The 27,986-nt window shown below is 37.2% G+C and overlaps 1 protein-coding gene across 4 annotated transcripts in view; it reads right to left on the bottom strand.

Annotated features, from left to right (window-relative positions):
- Window positions 1–27,986, bottom strand: part of NLGN4X (neuroligin 4 X-linked) — a 342,980-nt gene that overhangs the window by 131,810 nt on the left and 183,184 nt on the right. For 3 of the 4 annotated variants that reach the window (XM_074391996.1, XM_074391997.1, XM_074391998.1), the window contains exons 3-4: window positions 5,714–5,773; window positions 2,221–2,373 (exon numbers count right to left, since the gene is read on the bottom strand). In XM_074391996.1, coding sequence (XP_074248097.1) covers window positions 2,221–2,373; window positions 5,714–5,773 — 213 coding nt within the window. The remainder of the gene's footprint in view (window positions 1–2,220; window positions 2,374–5,713; window positions 5,774–27,986) is intronic. The other variant, XM_074391999.1, reaches the window with a different exon arrangement.

Here is a 27,986-nt window from a genome sequence, read left to right on the forward strand (position 1 = left end):
ATGGGCAGTGCACACACTGCTCCCTTTGAAGAGGGCCTGTGCAGTGCCCTCACACGTTCTTTCCTCCTTCCACCTCTTTGTCAGAATGGACCTTTTGTAAGACATCAAGAAACACAATTTCCTGTTTCCAACACTAGTAGCCAAAGCAACTATCCAGAGCCTCTGAAAAATACTCAGTGAAGCATGCAATCATCGCTATGCAAAAGTTTAGAGACATTATTCCACCAAGATGTGGCTCACAGAAAACTACAAAAAATGTAGGAAATAAAGCCAGCGATACAACAAAGGTTTTGACACTAAAAGGATTTTTGGTGGTGTTTATTTTCTTTAATGCAAAAACCAACCTGGAATTTTGAGTTCTTTATCAATGTTTCAAAAGATACAACTTTAGCAACACCTGTGAGTCACTTGAATTTCAAAGTAAGAAATGCATTTTTCTTAGGGTTTCTTATACCACCTCTTAGGGTATCTTAGCAATTCACCACCTCTTAGGGTTTCTTACAGGTTAATCTTTTCACATAGGAATAAAAAGAAAAAACATTCAAAATGAAATAAGTCATCTGATTGAAAATAAAATATTCTTGGCCGGGCACAGTAGCTCATGTCTGTAATCCCAGCACTTTGGGAGGCCAAGGAGGGCGTATAATGAGCTCAAGAGATCGAGACCATGCTGGCCAACATGGTGAAACCTCATCTCTACAAAAAATACAAAAATTAGCTGGGCGAGGTGGCGTGCACCTGTAGTCCCAGCTACTCAGGAGGCTGAGGCAGGAGAATTGCTTGAACTTCGGAGGCAGAGGTTGCAGTGAGCCATGATCAAACCACTGCACTCTAGCCTGGTGACAGAGCAAAACTCTGTCTCAAAATAAAAACAAAAAAGAAAGAAAGAAAGAAAATTCTTGGTAATATATACCTATTTGAAGAAAACATTATCAGCCATATTTCTTGCTTGATAGACCTCCTTCAGTCCATTTTATTTTGCTATTTATTTATTTATTTATTTATTTATTTATTTTTTGAGACAAGTCTCGCTCAGTCACCCAGGCTAGAATGTAGCGGTGGGATCCTGGCTTGTTGCAACCTTGGCCTCCGGGGTTCCAGAGATTCTCCTGCCTCAGCTTCCTCAGTAGGTGGGATTACAGGCACCTGCCAGCATGCCCAGTTAATTTTTATATTTTTAGTAGACAGATGGTTTCAGCACTTTGGCCAGGCTGTTTTTGAACTCCTGACCTCAAGTGATCTGCTTGCCTGGGCTGCCCAAAGTGCTGGGATTATAGGCAAGAGCCACCGTGCCCAGCCTCCATTTTATTTGGTATTTTCTATTGTATCATAATCACACTGCCACCAATATACACATCTCTCTCATGGCAAGTTGGTTAAAATTTTTATTTTCTACACTACTTTAATGCATTTTTGCCTGAAAAACAAATGTTTTTACATAGGTCTAAGAATATTATTCACAAACTAGGCAATAGCGGGAAAGGCCATCTAAGAACATATTAAAATCTTACCCTGAAGAGGTATAATTTTCCAACCTATAATAAGAAGAAAATCAATGAAACATCTAAACAAGGAGGAACTAAACTTGAATTTCCACATACTTAGCCTTTAACCATAGATCATCAAATAGAACAAAAATCAACTAGCAAGTAAGTTTCCTTTGGAATCATTTGGTTCCATGCAAATGCAATGGAACCAAAACAACATATCTTCCAAAGGCTCAACATAATCAGTTAGAGAATTGGATAAAATCTTTTCCTTCACACAATATATTGATTTGTACCATTACACAACCAGAAAAGAAAGCTAAGATCTATGGCCATTCCCAACTATGATATCACCAAATATGTGTTCATTATACAGGTCTATGAAGAAAACACACATTCATTTAACTCCAATGAAGAAACGTGCTTTAAATAAAATTTCATTTCATCTTGATGGTCTTAAAGTTTGCTTTGGTTTGAGGAGGGATTCGGGTTCCAGGAAATAAAATGATTTGATCTGAAATTGCAAGCTAAAACAATAATAATAAAACAATGAAATGGCTATGCTGCATGAAGGCAGTAAAAGGAATAAACATATTTGATCACATAAACACCATAAAGTGGAATTATCCAGGAATTGGAATAGCAGGACTCAAATCCACGAGCCCCATCAAAATAACAAGTGGACCTTTCAGGTTTCCTCCTGCTCAGTGATTTGCACGATGAAATCACTTACCTAGTATTCCCAGACGGTAGTTAATGGTGATCACAATGACGTTCCCATAGCTGGCCAAAATACTGCCATCAATCATGTTGCCGGTGCCCTCCATGTAAGATCCCCCATGGATATAGACCATAACCGGCTTCTTACTGTTCTGATCATGAATATCTGGAAAAAAGGCCAAGTAAGAAAACACAATAAAGAATCACACTGACTCATCGATGCTAAATTAAGAATAAAGGAGATTCATTGATTTCCCTATTTTGACTTGAATTAAGCACATTTATTTTTAGTGATGATATGACCCTTGATAAGAGTTTCTAAGGAAAATGATCAATGCTGTTACACTGTCTATTTCTGGAAATGGTATTTTGAGAAGGATACGGACATTTGGCGTACTCTGCTCATGTAAGCATATATATATATATGTAGCACTACAAAAAAAGGCTTTAAGTAAAGTACATATTTCCTAAATTTTGCTCAAACCCTAAAATGTTATTTAAATTGAAGAACCACATGGGACCCTTGACAAAATAGATTTTGTTTTCTAATTAAGTATTAAATCAACTTCAAAATTATAATTAATTTTAACATAATTGCATCCTAATTCACAGGTGAGTGTACAGATTCATCTTCAGTGTAACAATAAAAACATAAATGTTGAACTGAAGCAATAAATCATCATTAAGGGGCGGATAAGGAGAAGAAAACAAAATCAATAGTTAAAAATTATTAACAGAACAGAAACACGGGGGGGAAAAAAAAGATGTCCAAGCAAATGTCTTTGTTCCAGTGATCGCAGTAACATCCTAACATATTTAAGACACAAAAACAAAAGAGATGTAACCAAAAATGGCAAAAGAATCCAAATTATTTAAATGCTTTATATTTTCACAGGGCCTATAAACTCCCATTGTGACAGGCAACCAATGATTCCTCTTAGTAATTCACTTTATTATTTAAATTAACAACGATGTAAAAATAATGATCTGTGATGATAGTTGGAGACCATCTGTAGAGCTTGCTTTCTGAAAAGTCATGATGAAATAACCTGTTTATAACATTAACCTGTCATTAGGCTGCATTTAATCTTTAGAAGACTGACTTCACCTATAAATATTTCTGGGTACGGATAAGTCTGTGTGCGTGTGTGCGTGTGTGTGTGTGTGTGTGTGTGTGTGTGTGGTGTGTGTGTACGTGTGTGTACAAATAATTTAAATATCTCTGTTACTAAAAGAAAACCCAAGTACCTATGTATATCTATTTTCACTTTTTTCTTCAATAAAGCTTTTTTCCCTCTAATAATTCACAGGGACACTTTTGAAATACCAGAAAGGCATTCTGAGAATATGAATTACCACCATTTGGACGGTGGCTCCAATTTGAATGAATTACGATCACAATTTTACTGGGTGCGTATAGAAGACATGACATACCCATTGGTCACAGTAAAGCACACAAAAGAGTGTCAAGTTATCCAAGTATTTATCTGTAGATATTTAATCCACAGCAGAGAAGTGTCTTTTATTTTCTCATATAAAATTCAAATATAAAGTAAAAATCTTCTATTAATAATTTATTCATCATACACTATGGGAAATGTCTTCTGCTCTATGAATAAGAAATTGCTTTTCTCATGATCCACTGCTTCTTTCTGGTTCCTAATTTGCTGTTTTTGGCCTCATTTATTTTACCATTACCAGCCGTTGGGTAGTAAATTGTGAAAAAAAGGAGTAAGTAGAGATTTTGAAGGGCTGCTTTAAAGTGCTCCCTTGCAAAATCTGTGAGATTAACATCTCTTACCTTTCATAAAACATAGAACAAGATTCTCTTGAACTTGTGGAAGTAATAGCCAGTTGTCATATTAATGCAAAGTAAAAAAAAATCATAACTTATCAATATTAAATGAAAATTAGATAGCAGTTTAATGGTAATAAACATTCACTAGGAACACTGTGAAAACAGATCCTAATTATCAAAAGGAAATACATTAAAAAGAGAAGGCCAAACAGGATACAAATTAGAGCAGTATAAGGTATTAGACAACAAAAGTTTATTTCATTTTTATGCATCTGCTCAATACTGATAAAATATCAGGCATTTGGAAGCCCTTATCAAAGAAGGGGGTACCTGCGCAGCTACAGATTCTGATCTTCTGTGTCCATCATAATTGGGATCTCTTGGAGAGCTACTTAAGGCAATGACAGCCCTATGGGTTCAGTAAAAAATCATCATAACAAAAATGTTAAGGGAAGACCAGGCAAGGAAAGGGTGTCGGCAAGACTTCTTTTCTTGGAGAACAGTTGATTTATGAAGATAAGCAAGAAGGGGAGCAACTAGAAGGACTGGTCAAAAGACCCTTTCAGAGAAGTGAGGCTTGACCAGCAAGGATAATTCAGCACTCACTTTTGGGCTTTAAATTGCCTTTCAGACAGACACCCAAATGTCCAGCCAGAGCCTTATTATATAGGAAAAATAAATGGAGTTCCATGTATTTTGTCACCGAGACAGGAAAAATCTGCTTTTAGCTAATCCTATAGAGTTTTACCAATGAAGAAGGGCTTAAGTACTTTTTTTGTTGCTTCTCCTCTTTAAAAAGAAAAAAAAAATCATTTCTTCTACAGAAAGAGCAGAAAAGCAGTGTGTGAGTTGTCTGCATGAGTGCCTCAGACCTACCATCTTTTAAAAAAATCCTTTCACTTCTGGTAGGATAATGCATTGAGCAATTTGGTAACTTTAAGAAGAAACTTCACAGCAGCGAAATATTTTAAGGAGAAAAATGTTTACAAAATAGCAGTGGTGTGAAAAGAAAGATGCACATGGCTAGTTTTTTGTTCTTTTTCAGTTCTGAGATGCTCTTATCTTTTTTTTTTTTTTTTCTTTAAATGCTGAAAAAGGCAGTCCTGAAAGAACAGGACTCGTTAACAACAGCATCTTGTTAAAACACTTTTTGATGTACTTCACTGTGAGCAGACTATTAGAAACCTATGTTGGAATCAATGTGAAGAAAAAAAAAAACGATATTCCAGCCCCCCCAAAAAAAGATTCTTCTAAGGTGCTGCAGAGTTTTGCAATTTATAAAAATAATTAAGGAGAGCAAAGCTCCAAAGCAGTATATTAATTTACAAAATAAAATTTGAAAGGGAGAAAAGAGACAATACATGCAAGTTTTAAATTTCCATTTTCTCTTCTTGTGACCAAGCCAAGGAAAAAAAAGAAAACAAAAAAAAAGATGAGCTTCTCTGTAAAGAGAAGTTCATTGCACTTTTCATGTCTAGAAACGACGTTTATATTTCTCACAGTGATTTGTCCACTGTACATGGTAACTGGGATTAAAAATGACAGTGGTTTCTATACAAGAAGAAAATATAATTAAAGTAGCACACCAAAGTGTACCAGTTTTAAATAAGGGGAGGAAAAACAGATTGAAATGAAAAAAAAAAAAAAGGAGAGATAGATAGATATAAAATCATGCATCAGGGTTGAGCTTTGAAAAAACAAAAAATACCTTCATCTTCACCACGGTCATTACTGGTTATATCATCTGCGTTTTTCTTTGTGTTGGCTCCTGGGGTCATATTGAGAAAGAAAATAAAGGGAAAAAAGAGAATTCAAAAACAACAGGTTTGCAAAAAATTAAGAAAAGAGAGAGATGCTACCCAGTAAAAGAAAAAAAAAGAATGTAACACAAAAAGTTGAAATCGGTTACATTTGGATTTCAAAAAAATGAGATAGGGAAATGCAAAATGCATATAAACATAAAGATGTCAAGAAGAACAAATTCAAAATGTTACTTGCAAAAATTATTACACATCCTGTGAATATGCGGTTGGGGGTTAAAATGATGCTACCGTAAAAAAGAAATGCTAACGTGAGTTGTTTTAAAAAAAGAAAATTAAATTATTAGAAAAGATATTTCCCACATTCTTTAAAGAAATGCATATAGCGTATTCAACGGTCCTCTGATTTTAACATATTATAATTTAAATAAATTTGTGAAATGTTACTGATACATATGGTTAGGCATTTTCATAAGGCAAACAAAAACACACACAGTAAACATGAAAGGCCTTTAATCAAAGTATCATAAAATTGACACTAATTTCATGCATTAAAAAGTTAAAACCACGCAATCGCAAAAAGTCAGAAATGTCACTAATTTCAATCACTAAGATTTACTTCTACTCCGTGTTTAGAGAACTGCTACCCATTATTCACTCTTGTTTTCTTCTATTAAAATCTACTGCTTGGAATAAGTAGCTAAGTCAGGAAAAAAACATTATAGACCACGTCCTCTGTGTTTAAAATAGTTATTAAATATCATTTAAAAGTTATTGGTACTTGAATTTGTTGAAGAAAATAAAAATCAAAGTCACCTACCTTGATCACCTCAATAAGATCTGCATAGAAATTTTAATATACCCAAAATGCAGGAAGAGGCCCTTAAGGATAGCAAAAACTAGCTTATGCTCTTTGTGCACAGAGCACCACCTTGTTTTTTATAGTTTCCAGATTTAAAAGGTGTAAACATTTAATTTTACTGGAATTAATTGCCTCCATTGCTTCCTATTTATAAACAGATGAAGCCCATATGTGCATATCTCACTATCAATAACTTGAATTGTGTCAGTTAAAACAGTCATTGTCTTCCTATAGCGTTCTAGGATAAGCGGATTAAAGCAGAGGGAAAATATTGTCATCTCCAACACTTGCAAATTAAAAACATTCTTCCTTTCTACATAAATCAGAAGAGGTTAAACATATTTTTAAACCAAGACTTGATATTGCTGTTTCCATACATCAAACAAAAGTTAAACAATGTCCATTTCATGGGTCTTAGTACCCTTTAAAACCAGACCTGGGTGGGTGCGTGGGTGTGACAGCCTTGCTGATTCATTTTCTATCTTACAGAGTTGTCTTTTCTAGGCATTTCATATAAATGAACTCATATAATATGTGGTCTTTTGTGTCTGGCTTATTTTACTTAGCATAATGTTTTCAGTGTCTGTCCATATTGTGGCATGCATCAACACTTCATTCCTTTTTATGGCTAAATTATTTTCCATTGTATGGGTATAACACATATTTTAAATCCATTTAGTTGTTGAGTGACATTTGGTCTATTTCTACTTGTTGATTATTATTAATAAAGCTGCTATGAACATTTATTTGTGTACTATTTTTTGCATGAATATGTTTTCATCTCTATTGCATGGATACCTTAGGGTGAAACTACTGTTTCACAAGGTAAATTTATGTTTAATGATTTAAGAAACTGACACACTATTTTCCAAATCAGCTGCAATACTTGGCATTCTCACCAACAGTAATATAGAGTCTTTATTTCTCTATTACCTAGCCAACACTTGCTAAATATTTTCGTTATAGCCATATTAATGGATGTGAAATGGTATCTCATTGTAGGGGGTTTTTTTTGTTTGTTTTGTTTTGTTTTGTTTGAGACAGTGTCTTGCTCTGTTACCCAGGCTGGAGTGCAGTGGTATGATATCGTGGCTCATGACAACCTCCACCACCTGGGTTTAAACAATTCTCATGCCTCAATCTATCAAGCAGCTGGGACTACAGGTGCATACGACTATACCTGGCTAATTTTTGTATTTTAAGTAGACATGGGTCTTGCCCTGTTGGCCAGGTTGGTCTTGAACTCCTGGCCTCAAGCAATCCACTCACCTTGGCCTCCCAAAGTGCTGGGATTACAGGCATGAGCCACTGCACCTGGCCTCATTGTAGTTTTCATTTGCATTTAACTAATGTCTAATAACTAATGATATTAAATAGCTTCTCATGTACACTCTCCTTGGAGAAATGTATATTCATTTATTTTTGCCTGTTAAAAAATAATTTATTTGCTTCTTATTGAATAACAACTGGTTTGTTTGCATACTTTCTAGATGAAAGTCTCTTATCAGAAATACGGTTGGCAAATCTCCACTGCCAGTTTATGGCTTGTCTTTCGGTTTTCTCAACAAATGGCTTTACGTTCTCAATGGTGCCTTTTGAAGTGTAAAAGGTTTTAATTTTGATGAGTTTTAATTGATTAATTTTCTTTTCTTTCAAGGACTGTACATTTGAGATCATACTTATGAAATTTTCCCAATCCATGGCCCTGAAGACCTTCTCCTCTGCTGCTGAAGTTTCCTAAAAGTTTGAGTTTTTAATTCTTACATTTTCAGCTGTCATTGATTTTGAGTTAATTTGGGGGTATAATAAGAGGTAAAGGATGAAATTCATCTTTTTACATATGAATATCCAATTGTCTCAGCACCATTATTGAAAAGAAAAGACTATCCTTGCCTCCTTTAATTGTTTTGGCACCATTGTTAAAAACCTATTGCCTACAAAATGAAGGATTTATTTCTAAACTCTTTGTAATTGACCCGTGAACAACACAGGTCTGAACTGTGCAGATCCACTCGTGTGGATTTTCTTCCACCTCTGCCACCCTGAGCCCAATCCCTCCTCTCCCTCCTCCTCCTTAGTCAATTCAACGTGAAGATGAGGATGAAGACCTTTAAAGAAGATGCACTTCATTTAAGGAGTAGTAAATATATTTTCTCTTCCTTATGATTTTCTTAATGGTATTTTCTTTTCTCTTAGTTTATTATGAGAATACAGTGTATTGTATATATAACATACAAAAGATGTGATAATTAGCTGTTTTATGTTATTGGTAAGGCTTCCAGTCAACAGTAGACTATTAGTTGTTAAGTACTGAAGGAGTAAAAAGTTTTAAGTAAATTTTCCACTGTGCAGGGGTTCTAACCCTTGCATTGTTCAAGGACCAACTGTAATTAATTATACTTCATTGGTCTAAATTTATACCCATGTGAGTTGCCTACTGTCTTGATTACTATAGCTTTATAGTACCTTTTTAAAATAGGAAGATGGAAGCCCTCCAACTTTCTTACCCTTTTCCAAGGTCTTTTTGATTGTTCTAGATCCTTTGCCTTTCCATGCAAATTTCCAAATCAGCTTGTTAGTTACAACAAAAACTCCTGCTGAGATTTTGATACAAATGACTTGCCAAACCCCAATTTTAAATTAATCTTATGTAGCAGAGCCTGACCCAGAAACATAATTAGATACTGTCTTCCCTGTTCTACATATATTTAATTTTTTGATCCTTTCATTATTTTTAAATAAACTGCTGCTCTATGTGTCCGTGTAAATATAACTAATTAAAGGCCTTTAAAACAAACCAAGCTCTCTTGACTATCTAGTCTAGACACAACCATGGACTATGTAAATTCAGGTATTAGAAGATTCAGGAAAAACAATTTGGCTAGAGTTTATTCAAGAATAAACCCATCTTGTGACTGGCACGCACACACACACACACACATACGCACACACACGCCCTAAAAAAAACCTAGGTAGGCTGTGAGTTTCCTTTCTCCATTCTATTTCAAAATTCCAGAATAATATTCCTTTTCATATAACAATTAGCATCTCTGTAAAACCTCTGTGCAGAACTGGTCGTAAATATTAAACACAAGATTTAAACACTCCAAACAAAAGTATAGCCTTTCTATTACTAAAATTTAAATATCATTTAATAAAACATCTCGATGTCCCTAATCCTGTGGAATATTCCAGCTTTTTTTTAACCTGTTCTTCTGATGTTCCCATTTAGTCCTTTATCTGTATTATTTTCTAAAGTCAGTCTGTTTAAAATAGCACTTTATGTTATGAATGTAAGAAAAACACTTTGTAAAGAATTTTGAAAATGATATGGATGTGGAGGCTCATTCTAGTAATCCCAACACTTTGGGAGGTCAAAGTAGGCGGAGCTCAGGAGTTCCAGACCAACCTGGGCAACATGGTGAAACCTAGTCTCTACAAAAATTACAAAAAATTAGCCAGACATGGTGATGCATGCCTGTAGTCCCAGTATTTGGGAGACTGAGGTGGGAGGATCATTTGAGCCTGGGAGGCGGAGGTTGCAGTGAGCTGAGATCATGGCACTGCATTCCAGCCTGGGTGACACAGCCAGACTGTCTCACAGAAGACAAAAAATATTTGGAGGCTGGGAGAGGTGGCTCACGCCTGTAATCCCAGCATTTTGGGAGGCCGAGGAGGGTGGATCACCTGAGGTCAGGACTTCGAGACCAGCTGACCAACATGGAGAAGCGCCGTCTCTACTAAAAATATAAAATTAGCAGGGCATGGTGGCATATGCCTGTAATCCCAGTTATTGGGGAGATTGAGGCAGGAGAATAGTTTGAACCCGGGAGGCAGAGGTTGCAGTGAGTTAAGATCTAGCCATTGCACTCCACCCTAGGCAACAAGAGTGAAACTCTGTCTCAAAAAAAAAAAAAAAAAAATGGAAAATAAGGACTATTATGAAAGTGAAAATTAAAATCAAAGGAAAACCTCACAGTCACATATACTGCTGTTAACATTACAAGTCAGGAAAATAAATCTGTTTTTAATATATATTAATTGTTGTCACTTACATATCTAAATCATCACAGAAAGTCAACAGATACAAATATGATCTTGTTATCTAAGCAAGTATATAAGAAAATAAAAGAACCAAAAAGAACTTTCATCATTATTGTTCCTCAACAGATATGATATTAAAATGTATGGCCAGAAGTGGTGGCTCACGCCTGTCATTCCAGCACTTTAGGAGGCCGAGGTGGGTGGATGACGAGGTCAAGAGATGGAGACCATCCTCGCCAACACAGTGAAACCCTGTCTCTACTAAAAATACAAAAAATAGCTGAATGTGGTGGTACGCGCCTGTAGTCTCAGCTACTAGGGAGGCCCAGGCAAGAGAATCACTTGAACATAGGAGGTGGAGGTTGCAGTGAGCCAAGATTGCATCACTGCACTCCGGCCTGGTGACAGAGAAAGACTCCATGTAAAAAAAAATAATAACAACAAAAAACATGTATTAGTAGTTCATATTTTACCGTATATTCTTTTCTTTTAAGTGGGCAAGGTTAACTTTCAACTTAGTCTTGTTATCTTAAGCAGAGAAAGAACCTTTTTAAACTAAGTACATTATTTCCATACAGGAAAAGTTGCCTAGGGTGCGGGAGCAGGGGAATAAATGTTTTCTTGGCCATCACAGATGAGGATATGACTGATTATTTTGCCACTTGGCCACAGAGGAATATGGGCTTAATCTTCTAATCCAATGCAGAGAGGCAACCGGGGGAGAATTTGCAATATCCCCAGCTCTCTGCAGCAAGGAAGTGACTGGCACGTCCTCACAGACTGCCCATGATGCATGGGTTTATTCACTCATAAGCCCATTCCTTCTTCAAATATGTACTGACCCTTTTAACATGCAGTCCTGGCTAAGGGAGGTAATGCCACACAGTCCTGGCTAAAAGATATAATGACACACCCACACTGAAGAGGGAGGTGATCCTCAGAGACAGACATGCACACGGATCATTCAAATGGGGCAGGAAAATGCATGCATGAATTTAGGATCCTCTGCTGTTCCCGGTAGGAGAGTCTTGGGATACCCGAGAAGTGGCTGGTGAGGAAGTGGGTTAGGGCACTAAATATGCACAGAAGAGCTGCGGCCCAGAATACATTTATGGGAGCAAAGAAGACAGGCTGCTCTGAGCAGAAGCGTGGGTTGGAGGGGGAGGGCACAGAAGAGACAAGAGCAGCCCCAAAAGATGAGAAGAACAGGTACACAACCTGAACACCCTCTCTTTCCGCCATACACCTAGAGGAAAGAGTCTAGCTAGAGAAAATATTCCATGCATACATTTGAAATATATTTGAACCTCCACTTGAATAATACTACCACAATGAATTTGAAAGATGGCTCTCAGATGATTTTCAGATTGGATCACTGACTGATGGGCTTCACCCAATGTATATGCACCTTCAAAAACTGGTTAGCAACAGGAAAGTTCAGTTTCTGCATTTGAAAGAACTGCCGTAGCTGACCTATGGCTTTTTTCTTTTCCTGAAATCACAACATCTGAACCGGACTAAACTTCACTCTTAATTGAATTATGTGTAAGATCGGAGGCTTATTTTATGGAGCCTTCAGCAAAGGGGATTCCCAGAAAGCAGCATTTGCAAGGATGTTTCTTGTATTATAAGCCCTGGCAGAGGTCAGTAACAATGTGTCATGCATATGGAGGGTCATCCTTTTGTGATGCGGGAAGAGGCTTCTGGTGACCAGTAAGGCTTAGAAAAGAGAACATCTGGAGGCTGAGTATCTGAAAATTAGTTTCTTTAAAATCATCAACAGAGTCATACCCTGAAAAATTTTGAAAAGACATCTGCCAGTTTGAAGACCCCTGCTCCAGGGCACATAACTACTAGATAGACAATTGTTGGATTACAGGGTGTAGTCAATTGACAGGCAAAAGGATCCCAGTTCTTACTCTCTTGTGAAAAATTCAGACTATCCGGTTAGAGAACAAGAGATCCCATAGAAAGGAACCCATTGGCCCCAACCTAGGCAAAATTCCCTCCAACAAACCCCCAGTCACCTGAGAAAGCCCACCCCAAGTCAACAGTTCATACACATGAATAAGCCCAGCCAAGATCAAAATAAATTTCCAGCTAACAAGATGCAGACGTTCATAAGCAGTAATAAACACTTATTATCTTAAGGCATTGAATGTTAGAGTCCTTTGTTATGCAGCATTAGCTAACTGATACACAGGGTAATACTAATTTTATCTTCAGTAGATACTGGCATATTTCTTTCCAAACACATTGTATTATGCTATACACCCACTAGCAGGTAAGAAAATTTTCTGGCTCATACCTTCTTGCCAACACTTGATATTATAAGAAAATATTTGCCACTTTAATGGGTACAAAATATTAACAGTTTATATTTCAATTTGCATGTTCCTTAAAACTAGTACACATGTGCATTTCTATATTTGCAATCTTGATCATTCTAAATTCCCTTCTTGAATAGCGAGCTGATTTTTGACTGGCTGAACATCTGTTATTGATTCATAGGAAATATTCGTATTCATAGATGCTGGCCTCTTTTTGAGCATGTAAAAGCAAACATTTAACGGCGCATAGCAGTGATGCATTTCATTTGTTTGTTTTTTAGAGATTAAATCTTCTCTGTCACACATACTGGAGTGCATTCACATGATTGTAGCTCACTGCAGCCTCTAACCCATGGGCTCCAGCAATCCTCTCACCTCAGCCTCCCGAGTAGCTGGGACTACAGGTGTGCACCACCATATCCAGTTCATTTTTTTCTATTTCTTGTAGAGATAGGGTCTCATTTTGTTGCCCAGGCTAGTCTTGAACTCTTGGCCTCAAGTAATTGTCCCACCTCAGTGTCCCAAAGTGCTGTATTACAGGTGTGAGCCACTGTGCCCAGCTCTGAATATGCAGTTTTCATAAACACCTTATAAGATGTGTAACTAATATCATTTTATAGCTGAGGAAAATTAGGTATACAGATATTAAATAATTTGCCCAAGTTTACACAGTTGAGCATTGGAGATATCTATTGTCTATAACCGTTTTATTGATTTTTAATTATCTAAAGTAACTCTTTACAATGGACATGAATTATAATTTAACACTATTTTCCCTATAATTTCTGCTCTAAAAAAAATCAATTAATCCAGAAACTTAAAGACATTTTATTTGGTTACATATTCTCCTAACAGTTTTAAGGTTTTATTTCATATCTGGGTCATAACTCACCTGGAATTTATTTATCTGGATGGTACAGCATAGAGATTATTTTAATTTTTTCCTTAGATAGCAGTTCCATTTTCAGCTACATAGGTATTACAGCTCTTTACTTACATGTCAAGTTTTATATCTGCTAGATTCTGTTTCTGTCTACCTTGTTCTGTTCTATTTTTCTATATGCCTAGCCTGTCTTAATTTATCTGGTAGGTAGGTAAGTAGGTCGATAGATAGATATATAGATAGACAGCCCAGATGTCCAACCAAGAATCATAACCTAAATAAAAGTTGTCTGAGCAGCTAAATAAAGCTTGTTTTAGATGCTTACCTTTGAGATGGTTTCTTATGTAGCAAAAGCTAACTGATATACCACCATGAACATGGCTTAACTCATTTTATCATCAGGTTTCCTTTAGAACTTTGGAACTTTAGACTACCAAAATATTCAACACATAAAATCTAAGTTACATGGTAAATATCTGTTGGATGAACCATGTATTTTTGGCTGCAAGCCCACCTCTATTATAAATAAGAGTCATACCAGCTACATTAAACAGTAATAAAAAGGGCCGGGCACGATGGCTCACGCCTATAATCCCAGCACTTCGGGAGGCCGACGCTGGTGAATCACGAGGTCAAGAGATCGAGACCATCCTGGTCAACATGGTGAAACCCCATCTCTACTAAAAATACAAAAAATTAGCTGGGCATGGTGGCGCATGCCTGTAGTCCCAGCTACTCAGGAGGCTGAGTCAGGAGAATTGCTTGAACCCAGGAGGCAGAGGTTGCGGTGAGCGGAGATCGCGCCATTGTACTCCAGCCTGGGTAATAGGCGCAAAACTCTGTCTTGGGGGGAAAAAAAAAAAAAACAGTAATAAATACAACCTTCTATGTAACATGTGTAACTAATTCTCTTCTCAAGTAGGGAAATGCAGTGTTACATCTTCTAATTTAATTTTGAGAATAGATATTAAAATAATTCATGACGTGGCAGCAAAATTATTTTGGTTAGCATATGGTATTCAAGAATTCTGTTATTTGTCATTTCAAAAAACTTGAAATACTTTTGTGATGACAGTAAAAGCAAGGTCTAATTCTAATTTACTACTAGCTGAAAAATGCTGCATTGTAATAATGGAAATAGGATTTTCTGTATTATTCTTGTTTTTCTCTTAGGAGCTTTGGAAGATAGACTGAGAGAAAAAGGTGAATAGTAATTTTCCTTTGTTGTTTTGCTGGATTTAGTGAGAATTGACTTCATACTTTTTCAGGTAGAAATCAAAATAAATCTAAAGATTTTATGGGTCTCTGACATTTTCCTCTGCTTACTATTAGCATCCTAGAGCACTGTCTAACTTTCCATAAGCATTTTTTGTTGCAAATTTTACTTTTGAAATGTTTCTGCTCTCAGGAATGAAATACAAATCCTATTATCTTTACATGAGCCTATTATATTTACATAAGCATTTTTTTAAAGAATTTTCAGGTGATAGATGACATTATCTCAAGGAATCCATGAGCTTGAGATTAAAACACAGTGTGCTTAAAAATGGGTACTAAATATTGTATTTCACTAGGTATTTTTAAATGTATGTTTATTAAGAAAAGCAATGTTGAAAAGAAAACTGACTTTTATTTGCCCTAAGATGCCAATTGAAATATTTTATTAAAAATCTAATATACCAATAGAAGATATATATATATGTATATATATATATATACATATATATATATACATATATATAAAATATGCTATGCATACACACACATCCACACATGTCTATACATATAACCCTTGTCTGGCGCAGGGGCTTATGCCTGTAATCCCAGCACTTTGGGAGGTTGGGGCAGGCGGATTATCTGAGGCCAGGAATTCAAGACAAGTCTGGCCAACATGGTGAAACCTCATTTTACTAAAAATACAAAACTTAGCCAGACATGGTGGCACATGCCTGTAACCACAGCTACTTGGGAGACTGAGGCACAAGAATCACTGGAATCTAGGAGATAGAAGCTGCAGTGAGCCAAGATCACCCCACTGCACTCCAGCCCGGATGACAGAGCAACATTTCATCTCAAAACAACAACAACAAAAAAACAAACAAAAACCTAATAACCTCTACACACACACACACACACACACACACACACACACTAACCTCTAACAGGTATATATATATACCTGTTAGAAGCTATTAGGTTTTTAATACATTTCAAGAGGTATCTTAGGGCAAATAAAATCAATTTTATTTTTGATGTGAATTTTCTTAATAAATATTCATAAAAAATATCTAACAGAACAAAACAACAAAACGTGTGTGTATGTATACATACACACATACATATATTTGCATGTATTTTCTATATCTGTAATACATATTTTCTTATATGTGTACACATATTATACACACATATATATATTTCTCCCTGCTATGAGATTGCAGAAAAGTTTCTGTTCTGTTGCCTCATGCTTTTGTCTCTAGTCAGGACACAGCTGCTGATTAGTAGGTGGAATTTCCGTCACAGGACTTTTTGGTATGTGGCACAAGAATTCTCAAGGACAGGCACCTTTGGTGAATTCTCCTTTTGCTGTGTATGTAAGGAATAAACTGTCTAAATCTAAAAGCAGCCGAACTAGTGTTCCTAGTCAAATCATGCAGAGCTCACCCTTAGCTTTCCTTGTGAGTGTGCGTGACATAGTAAATGGTTCTATTCATTCCATGAAAACACAATTAATCCAGATTTATACAAAATCATCCCATTCTTCAATTTTTGAGTATGTTGTAATAGAGATTTCAATTAAGGGCCTTAAAATATATTTTTGAAGAAGCATCAGGTCACTGAAGTCTTTGGAAGATAGAGTAATTCTTATTACCCATTAAGGCTTTTGCTACTCTTTTCAACTTAGCCAATTCACTGTAATGAAGAGGTTCTTTATTCTGTTCAGTTAAACAGTAGGTGGTTGGGTGCAGTGACTCATGTCTGTAATTCTAGCATTCTGGGAGGCCAAGGCATAAGGTTTACTTGAACACCGGAGTTTGAGACCAGCCTAGGAACATAGTGAAATCCTGATTTTATTAAAAAATACAAATAAAAAATCAAACAGGTGTGTGCCTGTAGTCCCAGCTACTCAGGAGGCTAAGGTGGAAGGATTGCTTGAGTCCAGGGAATCCAGGCTACAGTGAACTGTAATTGTGCCACTGCACTCCAGTTTGGGTGAGTGAGACCTTGTCAACATAAGCATAACTTAAGCATAGGACACTCATCTCTCTCAGTATGACTATATCATTCTTCCTTAGTAATAAACAAGTCCACCCATGACCGACATGAATTTCAGAAAAAAGAAATAAGCCTTTGTTGCTACAAACTGCCAAAATTGTGGAGGTTTTTGCTCTGTTTGGAGGACTTTTAGGGTTACAGAACTATTCTGCATGATACTGTGATGGTGGATTTATGTCATTATATATTTGCCCAAACCCATGGAATGTGCAACACCATCAAGACTGTACCCTCCTGTAAACAATGGACTTTGGATGATGAGGATGTCAGTATAAATTCACGGATCGTAACAAACACACCCCTCTGGTGGGCGACGTTGAAAATAGGGAAGACCTTGCATGTGTGGGGGTACATGAGACCTCTCTGTACGTTCCCCTCAATTTTGTTGTGAATGTAAAACTGCTCTAATAAATAAAGTCATAAAAAAGACACACACCATGAACAAAAGACAACCAGAGCCCTTTCTGGAACACTGTAAAGGAACACTTAGATAATAATTTGTGATTTTTCATGGAATAAAATAAGATGCAGTTTCCTTATTACAGAGACATAAGAAGAATACAGTCTGAGATAAAAAGGATGAGGTGACAAAGTGTACGCTAAGAAAATATAAAGTATATCGAAAGAATTAAAAATCCATATAACTCATAAAAAAATAGAGAAACAGAGATGTACTTTAGGTCTGAGTAAAGTGAAGCAACCAGTGACACACAAAAGACACTGCAAAAAGTAACTGCTTAAGGAGATACCATGTGAATACTGCACCTACTGAAAATCAATAGATTTGCAAATCTTGGTCTTGAGGTAAAGATAATTTACAAGAGAATAACCATAAGGAGCTTAAACTTTCAAGAGAAAAATATATATGATCAAGTTCTGGGCATTCACTCAGGTGTAAACACCTTCAGCATCCCCAAACAGAGAAAATCCTAACAGTTCTTCACCCAAAACACAATTCAAAGGGCAAGAACACTAAAATGTAAAATTCTGACTTGTGTGAGATGGTTTCTCAATGTGGTTACAAAGATACATACACGTGTATGTTCACTGCAACACTATTCACGATAGCAAAGCCATGGAATCAACCCAATTGCCCATCAGTGATAAACTGGATGAAGAAAATTAGGTAAATACACACCATGGAATACTATGCAGCCATAAAAAGGAACAAGATCATGTCCTTTGCAGTGACATGGATGGAGCTGGAAGCCATTATCCTCAGCAAACTAATGCCGGAACAGAAAACCAAACACCACATATTCTTACTTATAAGAGGGAGATGTACAATTGGAACACATGGATATGGGGAGGGGAACAACACACACTGGGATCTCTCAGGGAGGGTGGGGGAGGGAGAGCATCAGCATAAATAGCTAATGGATACGGGGCTTAATGCCTAGACGATGAATTGTTAGTGGCAGCAAACCATCATGGCACATGCTTACCTACGTAACAAACCTGCACATGTGCACCTCCTGCACATTCCCAGAACTTAAAATAAAATAAAAAACAAAAAAAGAATATGAATATGCCAAATGAACATTATTTTTCCATATATATATATTTGTAAAATATTAAGAAACCATGTACAAACGTTATGAGTTATATTTAGGAAAATTCAGGTGGTAACAGGAGGATGTAAAGTGAAAGGCTGGCGGAATCTGCCACCCCAGAAATGCTAGTTTGGTATATGGTTATTTAAGCTTCAGGCCCTTAAAAGAAAGGAAAAAAAAAAAAAAAAAAAAAAACCAGCAGGTGCAAGAAAGCTGCTCTGATCCTGTTTTCCTTTCTGAAAGCAAGAGATGAAACTACATATGGACTGGGCCCTCTCTATATCAGAAGGAAAAGAACATTCTTGTCAGTGAGAAGGGGAGGCTGAGAGGAAGAAAATTGTGTAGTCAAAGGCCATGTTAAAATCATCCACTTCTTTCTTTAGTCTCCACATAGGTTAGCTACTCTTCCACTATTGCCTCTCTCTGCTCAACCTTCTCTAAAAGCATGGAGGTGGTGCCACTTCTTTGAGTCTTCGTTTCCATCTGAGGGTTTTCTCATATCACAGAAACCATAAATTACATGGGTTTGCATGTTTTTCTACTGCTGTTCTGTCCTTTGTCCATTTAATTCTCATGACTATCAGAAAAATACCCTAAGAGAGTGAAGGTAAATTTGTGCCTTCTCTGCAAAAAGAAAAATATAACAGGGAGTCACAAAACACCTTGAAGAGCTACTCAACTGAAGAAAATATGCCAAATAAAATTTTTAAATCTTAAAAGTAGCTTTGGATAGAATTCAGGGTGTGTTATCATCATTGTGATTACTTCCAGTACTGTAATGAAGAGTGACTGTGCTCTCCACGCCATTCACCATAGAAACTGTTGCCTTCTCAGAGATGCTCAGAAAATACTTATGTGCATGAATGCAATTAATGCAATAGAATGAATCCTTTAAGCATCATGTAAATCCTGATGTTGGAATCAGGATCTGTGGTTTGGGAAAAGTAGCAGAGAATCTCTCTCTCTCCCACTTCAAAGCCACAGAATGCTTTTGGTAGGAAGGTAAGTTTCCTCCCACTGTAATATGATAGCACTGAGGATAGTGAACAAGAAGACCCAGTGTTTGCCCTCAAGGAGCCTCATGCAACAATTAATTCAATAATCACTAAACCACTAATTCCTACTGTGAAAATGTTATTAATCAGCATGTAGACATACACATGTGTGATTACAGATAGCTATAGAGAGATGGATTAATACATAGGGATTAAAAGGTCTTTCTATCTATCTCTACAATCATTCTATCATCTATCTATCTATCCATCTCTGTCCTCAGCCTACCTATCTGTCTATTTACCTATCTACCAATCTGTCTATTCATCTCTACCTAAATATTTGTCTATCTATCTTATCTACCTACGTATCTATCCATCTCTAACACCTTCATATCTATCATATATCTACCTACCTACGCATCAATCTATATATCATCTATCCATGTATTCATATCTATGTATCTATCTGCCTTTCTATCATTTATCTATAGACCCATCTCTATCTACCTACATCTATGTATCATCCCTATCTGTGTATCTATCGATTTATCATCTATCCACCTATTCATATCTATCTATTCATACATATATATCATCTATCTTTCTATCTATCCATCTCCATCATCCATCTATTCACCCATGTCTGTCTGTCTATCTATCTATCTATCTATCTATCTATCTATCTATCTACCTACCTACCTATCTACCTACCTACCTATCTATCTGCTTATCTATTTATCTCCTGGTGACCCAATCTTCTCTAATGATTAGTGAGGTATCTCCTGAATATTACTCCTAGCCTGACATGATCTGAATTGGGAGCTAAGGAGTCAGAAAGGGAGTTGTAAGGAAATATTCCAGAAAAGGTGAATGAGAGTCCACTGCAACATCAGAGGACTGGACGGTGTCAGGTCATGAACAAAGCTTGACAGGGTTTATTGGGTTGAATAATGTCCCCAAAATTCACATTCCCCAAGAATCTCACAATGTGATCCTATCTGAAAAAACATAACACCCCACATCCTTATCTATGAGGATATGTTTCAGGGCCTGAAACTGCAACTAGTATCAAATTCTATAGATACTATGTTTTCTCCTATGTATTTATGCCTATGATAAAGTTTAATTTATAAATTATGAACAGAAGAGATTAACTCTTAATCTCTCAAAAGTTAACTGACTAAGCTGCAGATATGATTAAGTCATTTGCTTGGAGATACAATCATCACAGATTTGCAGTGGTCCCTACATCCAATGACTGGTGTCCTTATAAGAAGATGAGAGCATGCAGAAACATATGCAGAGAAAAAGTCCTTGGAAAGATGAAGACAGACATTGAAGTGACGCTTTCAAGAAAAGCCAAAAATTACTGGCTGCCCCCAGAAAATAGGAGAGAGTCAGAGAACAGATTCTCTCTCACAGGCTCTAGAAGAAAACAATCATGCCAATACCTTGATTTTGCTTTTCTGGCCTCCAGAACTGTGATAGAATACATTTCTGTTATTGTAAGCCACCCAGTTTACAACATTTACCACCCAGAAACCGTAGGAAGTTTATACATTAGAGCATTTATGATTCTGAGGGACCTAATAAGCCATGCCCTCCTGTAATTCCAGAAAGTTGAATTTGAGCTGGACCTATGAGGCTGATAGAAATCATCCCTTGAGTATGTTATATTACCTAGAAAATGGGATGGGATGCTATTGCCTTAATTAGGTTACGTTATCTAAGATTATTTTCTTAGCAGATTGGAAGTAAGAAATTCTCTTGCTGGACTTGAAGATGAATGCTGCCATATTGGGAGACAGTCCTTGAGACGGCTTCATGGCAAGAAGCTACCTGGGGGACCTCTAGGAGCTGACATCAGCCCCTGCTGACATCCAGCAAGAAAGAGGGGACCTCGATCCTACAACAAAAATAAACCAGACTCTGCCAATACCTGAGTGAGCTTGGAAGAGCACCACGAGCTTCCCAAGAATCATGCTGCCAAGCCAACACCTTGATTGCATCTCTGTGTGGCACTGAGCAGGAAACCCAGCTCAGACATGCCCAGACACCTGACCCACAGAAATTGTGAGATAATAAATGTGTGTCATTTTAAGCCAATGACTTTGCAGTATTTCAATAGGCAGCAATAGAAAACTAATACACACAGGCAGCCACTGCATTCTTCTTAGTCTAGTCTCTCTCTGACCGCACATGACCAGTTATGTAAGGAATCTGTTTAGCCAGCCCCACAAATTCCCTGAAATTTCAGGTAATGTGAATTCTGTTAGGGACCCAAGAAAGGCAGGACTTGACGGTGTGCCAGCCAGCACCGGCAAGCCATCTGGAGTCCAGCAGTCTGCACGGGCATTTGGGCTGCCTGTCAGCTGTCCTGCGGTGTGGGGCAGTACGCAGAGAGCATCCCCGTCTGTTCAAAACACACCACATTGGCCACCTTCATCTCTACGGGCCAAACTGTAAATGTGTGCCTTTCACAATTGTTATTTTTGTTATATTTAGAATTGAAGCCCCTGTTGGGATTAAAGAACCTTGAGTATTCCATGATATGGCAACTGCTTCTCAATGGATAACATAGAACGGGGACAGCAGCAAATTATTTCTGCACGTATTCATAGATTTCACAGAAGCTTCTGACATCACAAATTATAACATAGTTCAGAAATAAAACCAGTACCTGGATTGGTTCTGAGGCTGCCCTGGTGTTTTGAAACCCTTTCTGTGGTGTGAGAAAAAAAAAAAAAAAAAAAAAAAAAAAAACTTTCCTTAATTCTTTTAATTTGCCTACTTCTACTTTTGATTCACTTTCTTTTCTCTACATCAGCTCCAAGTGCCTCCCCCAAACCTACTGAGGCACCACACTTGCTCAGATGGACACCTGCCATATTATATGTGAAATTATAACTCCTGGAAAGCCCAGGACTGAGGTTGTTAAGAAAAAGTAATCCCCCCATGAGACTGAAGCTGCACTGTCTGCCAATTCTGACTTTGCCCTTTTGGTCTGTGAAAAGGGAAATCTGGACTAGGATGGGATGCTTCAGTAAAGATGAAACAATTATCTGCATCCTCAAATGGCATGTACACAGAGTAATAACCCGGGAAGGAGCAAGCATTTCCATTTACAGCATGAATTCAAAGGGAACACAAATCATTCATTTAGCAGCTTGTGAGCAGTTTTGGAAGATCATGTTTCTCCACTTGTTGTTCATGCAGCAGACTGGAACTCCATGAGCGTGCTGGCTCAGGGCATCACAGAGCTGCAGCAAGCACCTCCAGCCACACATAAGTGGATGATGGCCAATGGGTTTCTTACCGTTCAGATGGTACACAATCACCGCATAAATGAGGGGGAAGAGAGAGCTTCTGTATAGGAGGTCAAATCCCTGCATTTACAGGCATATGACTATGTATTTCCATCCACAGAGATGGCAACCTTTCTGATTTACAGCATAAATCATTACTAGAAAGATCATTTAGAAAACACCACTCAATTTTCTAGCAGCATTTTATAAACATCATCCAAATTAACTCTGGCTCCTCCAAAAGGAATGTTTCGGTGCCTGGCACCATGCTTTACTGAGAAAGCTTTCAAAAATGTTGAGCTAACTAAGCCATTCAAGGCAGAAATATCCTATTTCAGTTGGATGCATTCATGGCTATTAAATAGCAACATCAGGAAATAATCATTGCAGTCACCATGCATCATCATGTATGTTGCACATTTCACTTGAAACACTGGTAGTTTCTTTCTTTTATCATTACTCTGCAACAGAGCCAGCTTTGTCATCAAATAGAGTTTGCAAAGACAGAAATGATCTACAATCATGAAAGCACAGCAGCCACTAAAAAATCAATAGCTCTAATGCACTGTTAGCATGAGTTAAGAAGCAATGCCTATCTCCAAATGAAAAAATTACACCTGTCACTTAAACACACTTAGAGGGTGTTTAACATGTGCAACTTTTTAAAAAATTTTCATCCCTAAATTAGAAATTCACATATTTGTTGCAGGAATGACATTAGCTACATCTGAAATTTCATCATCTTTAACTAGAGAACAAAAATGTATGTTCTACCACCAATACTATCAGAATTCCTATTTAGGATGAAGATAACGGTATAAATGTAAAGTCAGCAACCAAATGGCTGGGCACTATTACACCTATAGTCCCAACACTTTGGGAGAACTAGTTGAAAGAATTCTTTGAGGCCAGGAGTTCAAGAGCAGACTGGGCAGCATAGCAAGACCCTGTTTCTACAAAAATAACAATAGAAAAATTAGCTAGGGGTAGTGGTGCATGCCTTTGCCCCACCTACTTGGGAAGCTGAGGTGGGAGGATCACATGACCTCAAGATTTCAAGGTTGCAGTGAGCCATGACCATAGCACTCCAATATGAGAGACAGAGCAAGACCTTGTCTCTAAAAAAAAAAAAAAAAAAATTAAAATATATAAAAAAATAAAAACAACAGTCAAAGAGGAATTAAATTTTTAATGTGGCTCTCTAGAGTAATTCCATGGAGATAAAACCCCTGGGCTTCTGTTCCTCCGCAGGCTATTGTACTTCTCCCAACTGTGCAACAGAACCTTACTCTGTTTTCCAATGGCCAGCAACCATAGTCCAGGTGGTCACCTACTCAGCTATCTCAGGCAAACACATCCCCAAATGATGGAAGACTATGGCAGGCAGACACAACCCTTCCACTTCCTGGCACATTGGGAGGCCTAGCTGGGAGGATCACTTGAGGCCAGGAGTTGATGACCAGACTGGGCAACATAGCAATACTCCCTCTCTACAAAAATAAAAATTAAAAAATTAGCTGGCCATGGTGGCATCTGTAGTCCCATTTGCTAGGGAATCTGAGGCAGGAGGGTCACTTGAGTCCAGGAGATGCACCTGAGCAAAAGAGCAAGACACTGTGAACTACTAGAGGGTGCTGGTTCGGGAGGTTCTAAAACTACCTATTGGGTGTTATGGTCACTACCTAGGTGACAGGATCCTTCCTGCAAACTTCAGCATCAGGCAATATTCCCATTTCATAAGTCTGTACATGTATCAAATAAAAGCTTGAAATTTAAAAAATAACAAAATAATATTCTGCAAATTATGCAAGAAGTGTCATAGGTTTTAACATATTAAATATAAAAAATTATCTGAAAAATGGGTTATTCTGATATCAGCTAAATTATTCAAGTTATAGAGGATTTGCTAAATCATTTAATTAATTTTGTGGAATTACATGGTGGTTGTATCTAAATAACTTTGAAACTGATGCTGCCAAAGCATTTGTTGAATACTTTAGTCTGGTGTCTACCACAATTTGATAGTCTAAGCTTATACCGGCAATTTCTTACCTTTCATATTGGTTCCCTGGACTTCATTTAAAAAAAGAAAAGGAGGCCGGGCGCCGTGGCTCACGCCTGTAATCCCAACACTTTGGGAGGCCGAGGCGGGTGGATCACGAGGTCAAGAGATCGAGACCATCCTGGTCAACAGGGTGAAACCCCGTCTCTACTAAAAATACAAAAAATTAGCTGGGCATGGTGGTGCATGCCTGTAATCCCAGCTACTCAGGAGGCTGAGGCAGGAGAATTGCCTGAACCCGGGAGGCGGAGGTTGCGGTGAGCCGAGATCGCGCCATTGCACTCCAGCCTGGGTAACAAGAGCGAAGAGCGAAACTCCGTCTCAAAAAAAAAAAAAAAAAGAAAAGAAAAAGAAAAGGAAAAGAAAGATGTCAACACTGCTATATCATGCATGAATGATGCACTGATATTGTCGGTGCTCACAGCCTATTCCTATTTTATTCATTCAAAATGAAGTCATTCATTCAAAATGAAGGCCATTAAAAAAGAGCTGTAATTCTAACTGGACAATTTCATGCTGTAAAAAGATGAGAAAGTGGGACTCTCTGATGAGTCTAGGCCTAAGAGATTTAAGATAAAACAAGACAAGCCAGGTGTAGTAGCTCACACCTGTAATCCCAGCACTTCGGAAGGCGAAGGTGGGTAGATCACTTGAGGTCAGGAGTTCGAGACCAGGCTGGCCAACATGGCAAAACCCCATCTCTACTAAAAACACAAAAATTAACTGGGTGTGGTGGTGCATGATTGTAGACCCAGCTACTCAGGAGGCTGAGGCCAAAGAACTGCTTGAATCCAGGAGACGGAGCTTGCAGGGAGCGGGGATTGTACCACTGAACTCCAGCCAGCCTTGGTGATAAAGTGAGATTCCACCTCAATTAAAAAAAAAAAAAAAAGATAAATCAAAGATCAACATCCTATAAGTGCCCTTTGGTTTTGTTTTGCTTTTGTTTGGGGTGAAGGAAGAAGAGAGAGCCTTTCTATCAGAATTATCTAGAAACGTGTTAATTGGAGAGCTAAATGAATTTGTGTAACATGCACTATTGCTTTGAAAGCAAACAATTAGAAGGAGATGACAGGAGACTGGGCGACACTGCATTAGCTGGATGGTGTGAGTTGACGGGCTGAATAAAACACAGCAAATCAGGACCAGTCCACTGTGAAGACGAATCCTAGTTATGAATCTAACATGTGTTGATTTGAATTCACAGTTTCAGAACATTTCGTAAATCACCAGGAAAGAAGGAAGAAAAGTATCAGTTGGCAAAAATCAATAAAATGAGATGGATGGTCTTTGCCTCCAGGCAAATGTCAGCAGGAACTGGATCAGCGTACAGATCAACACATTCCTTAGCTCCTGGGAAGTGACTTCAGCAATGCTATGAATATTTTTAATGATTCAGATTTAATGAAGTGAAGCGGCATAGGAAAACGAAAGGCAACAAATTATTACACTTAGCATCTGAGAGCTATATTGTCAATGGCGCCAACTTGAAACCTCAAGGTGGCTTAAATGAATGTATCATATTGTCACAAGATCATATTTTGTGAACATCAAGCATTCCAAAAAGCAGTTTCATAATGTTGAGTGATGTGCATTTGTAGTTGTTGATTTGTACGGATTAAGCAGCAGTGTTTTGTCAGCTTTGAGAAAAGGGTTCGTGCAGACCTCATCATGAGAAAAGGGATTCGGTGATTTGTCTAGAGGTAGCTTGTTTCTGCCATCTCAAGTTCAGAGATTGAAAAGTGCTCTGGGGTCACAGAATCAGGAATAATTCTCAAGCACACCAAGGCAGGGATGACCAGACACAGCTGGATGAAAAATTGGGTAGAGATAAAAATTCAAGCCATAAGAGGCTTGAATCATTTAGATTACTAAGAATTAGATAAATTAGATGAATTAAAAATTAGATGAATAAAAATTAATGAAATATCATATTAATCGTTCATCAAGTAGATTCAATTACAAAATGCCTTTCATATTGGAAGATCATTAAAATGCATATGTACATATGTAAGGGTCACAGGTTTTATTAATATGCTATGGTCATTGTTACAGACAATTAGCTTGATAAATCTCCATTTAGGTTCAAAGTTCTCATTTTATTAAGATCTACTTAATATTTTCTGCCAGTTCATTACATGATGTAATCTAAGGGAAGATGATATAGAAATAGACCATAAAAAGAAGGCTTTACTCCCAAATTAGTATAATAATGAAAGTCAACAACAGTCGAAATACAATCAGGTGAGCCCAAAGCAATTCACCCACACATTCACCCTAAGATTTTTGTTTATACCTAAAAAAGTATAAAGTTTATACCTAAAAAAATTCTCAATGTAATAGGTCTGATCAACTCACCATCACAAGATAAGACTTCATACATGGGGTAATGAACATATGCAGCACTGAAATATCATAAAAATATGTTACAGACACATTGCGATTTTTCAGAAGGGTAAATAATCTTAGAAATTTTTGGCAGAATTTCAGATATCTTAGTCATACGAAGAGAAACAAAAAGGGCCTTTCAGTAAACCATTACTTTAAAATATGTGTATACATCCACACACACACACACACACACACACACACACATTCATACACACATACATACATACATACATAAACACATGTAATAATTGAAGCACTGATAGCTTGGAAATAGTATAAATTGCAGTTTTCACCTCTATGGAAAATTTTTAATAGTAACCATTTGCTGCGGACAAGTTTGATGTTGTTAATATGTTTGAGATACTAAGTTTGTGATTAAATAATGAACGTATTTTCTGAAATGTACTACAAATTGATCGTTTAAAAGTCTCTGAGAATTACTATAAATTGATCATTTAAAATTCTATGAAAATTAATTATCTCATCAAAAATAAAAGCAACAGAATATGGAACAAAATCT

Source organism: Saimiri boliviensis, chromosome X (genome assembly GCF_048565385.1).
Source record: "Saimiri boliviensis isolate mSaiBol1 chromosome X, mSaiBol1.pri, whole genome shotgun sequence".
In the NCBI taxonomy this organism is placed as follows: domain Eukaryota; kingdom Metazoa; phylum Chordata; class Mammalia; order Primates; family Cebidae; genus Saimiri; species Saimiri boliviensis.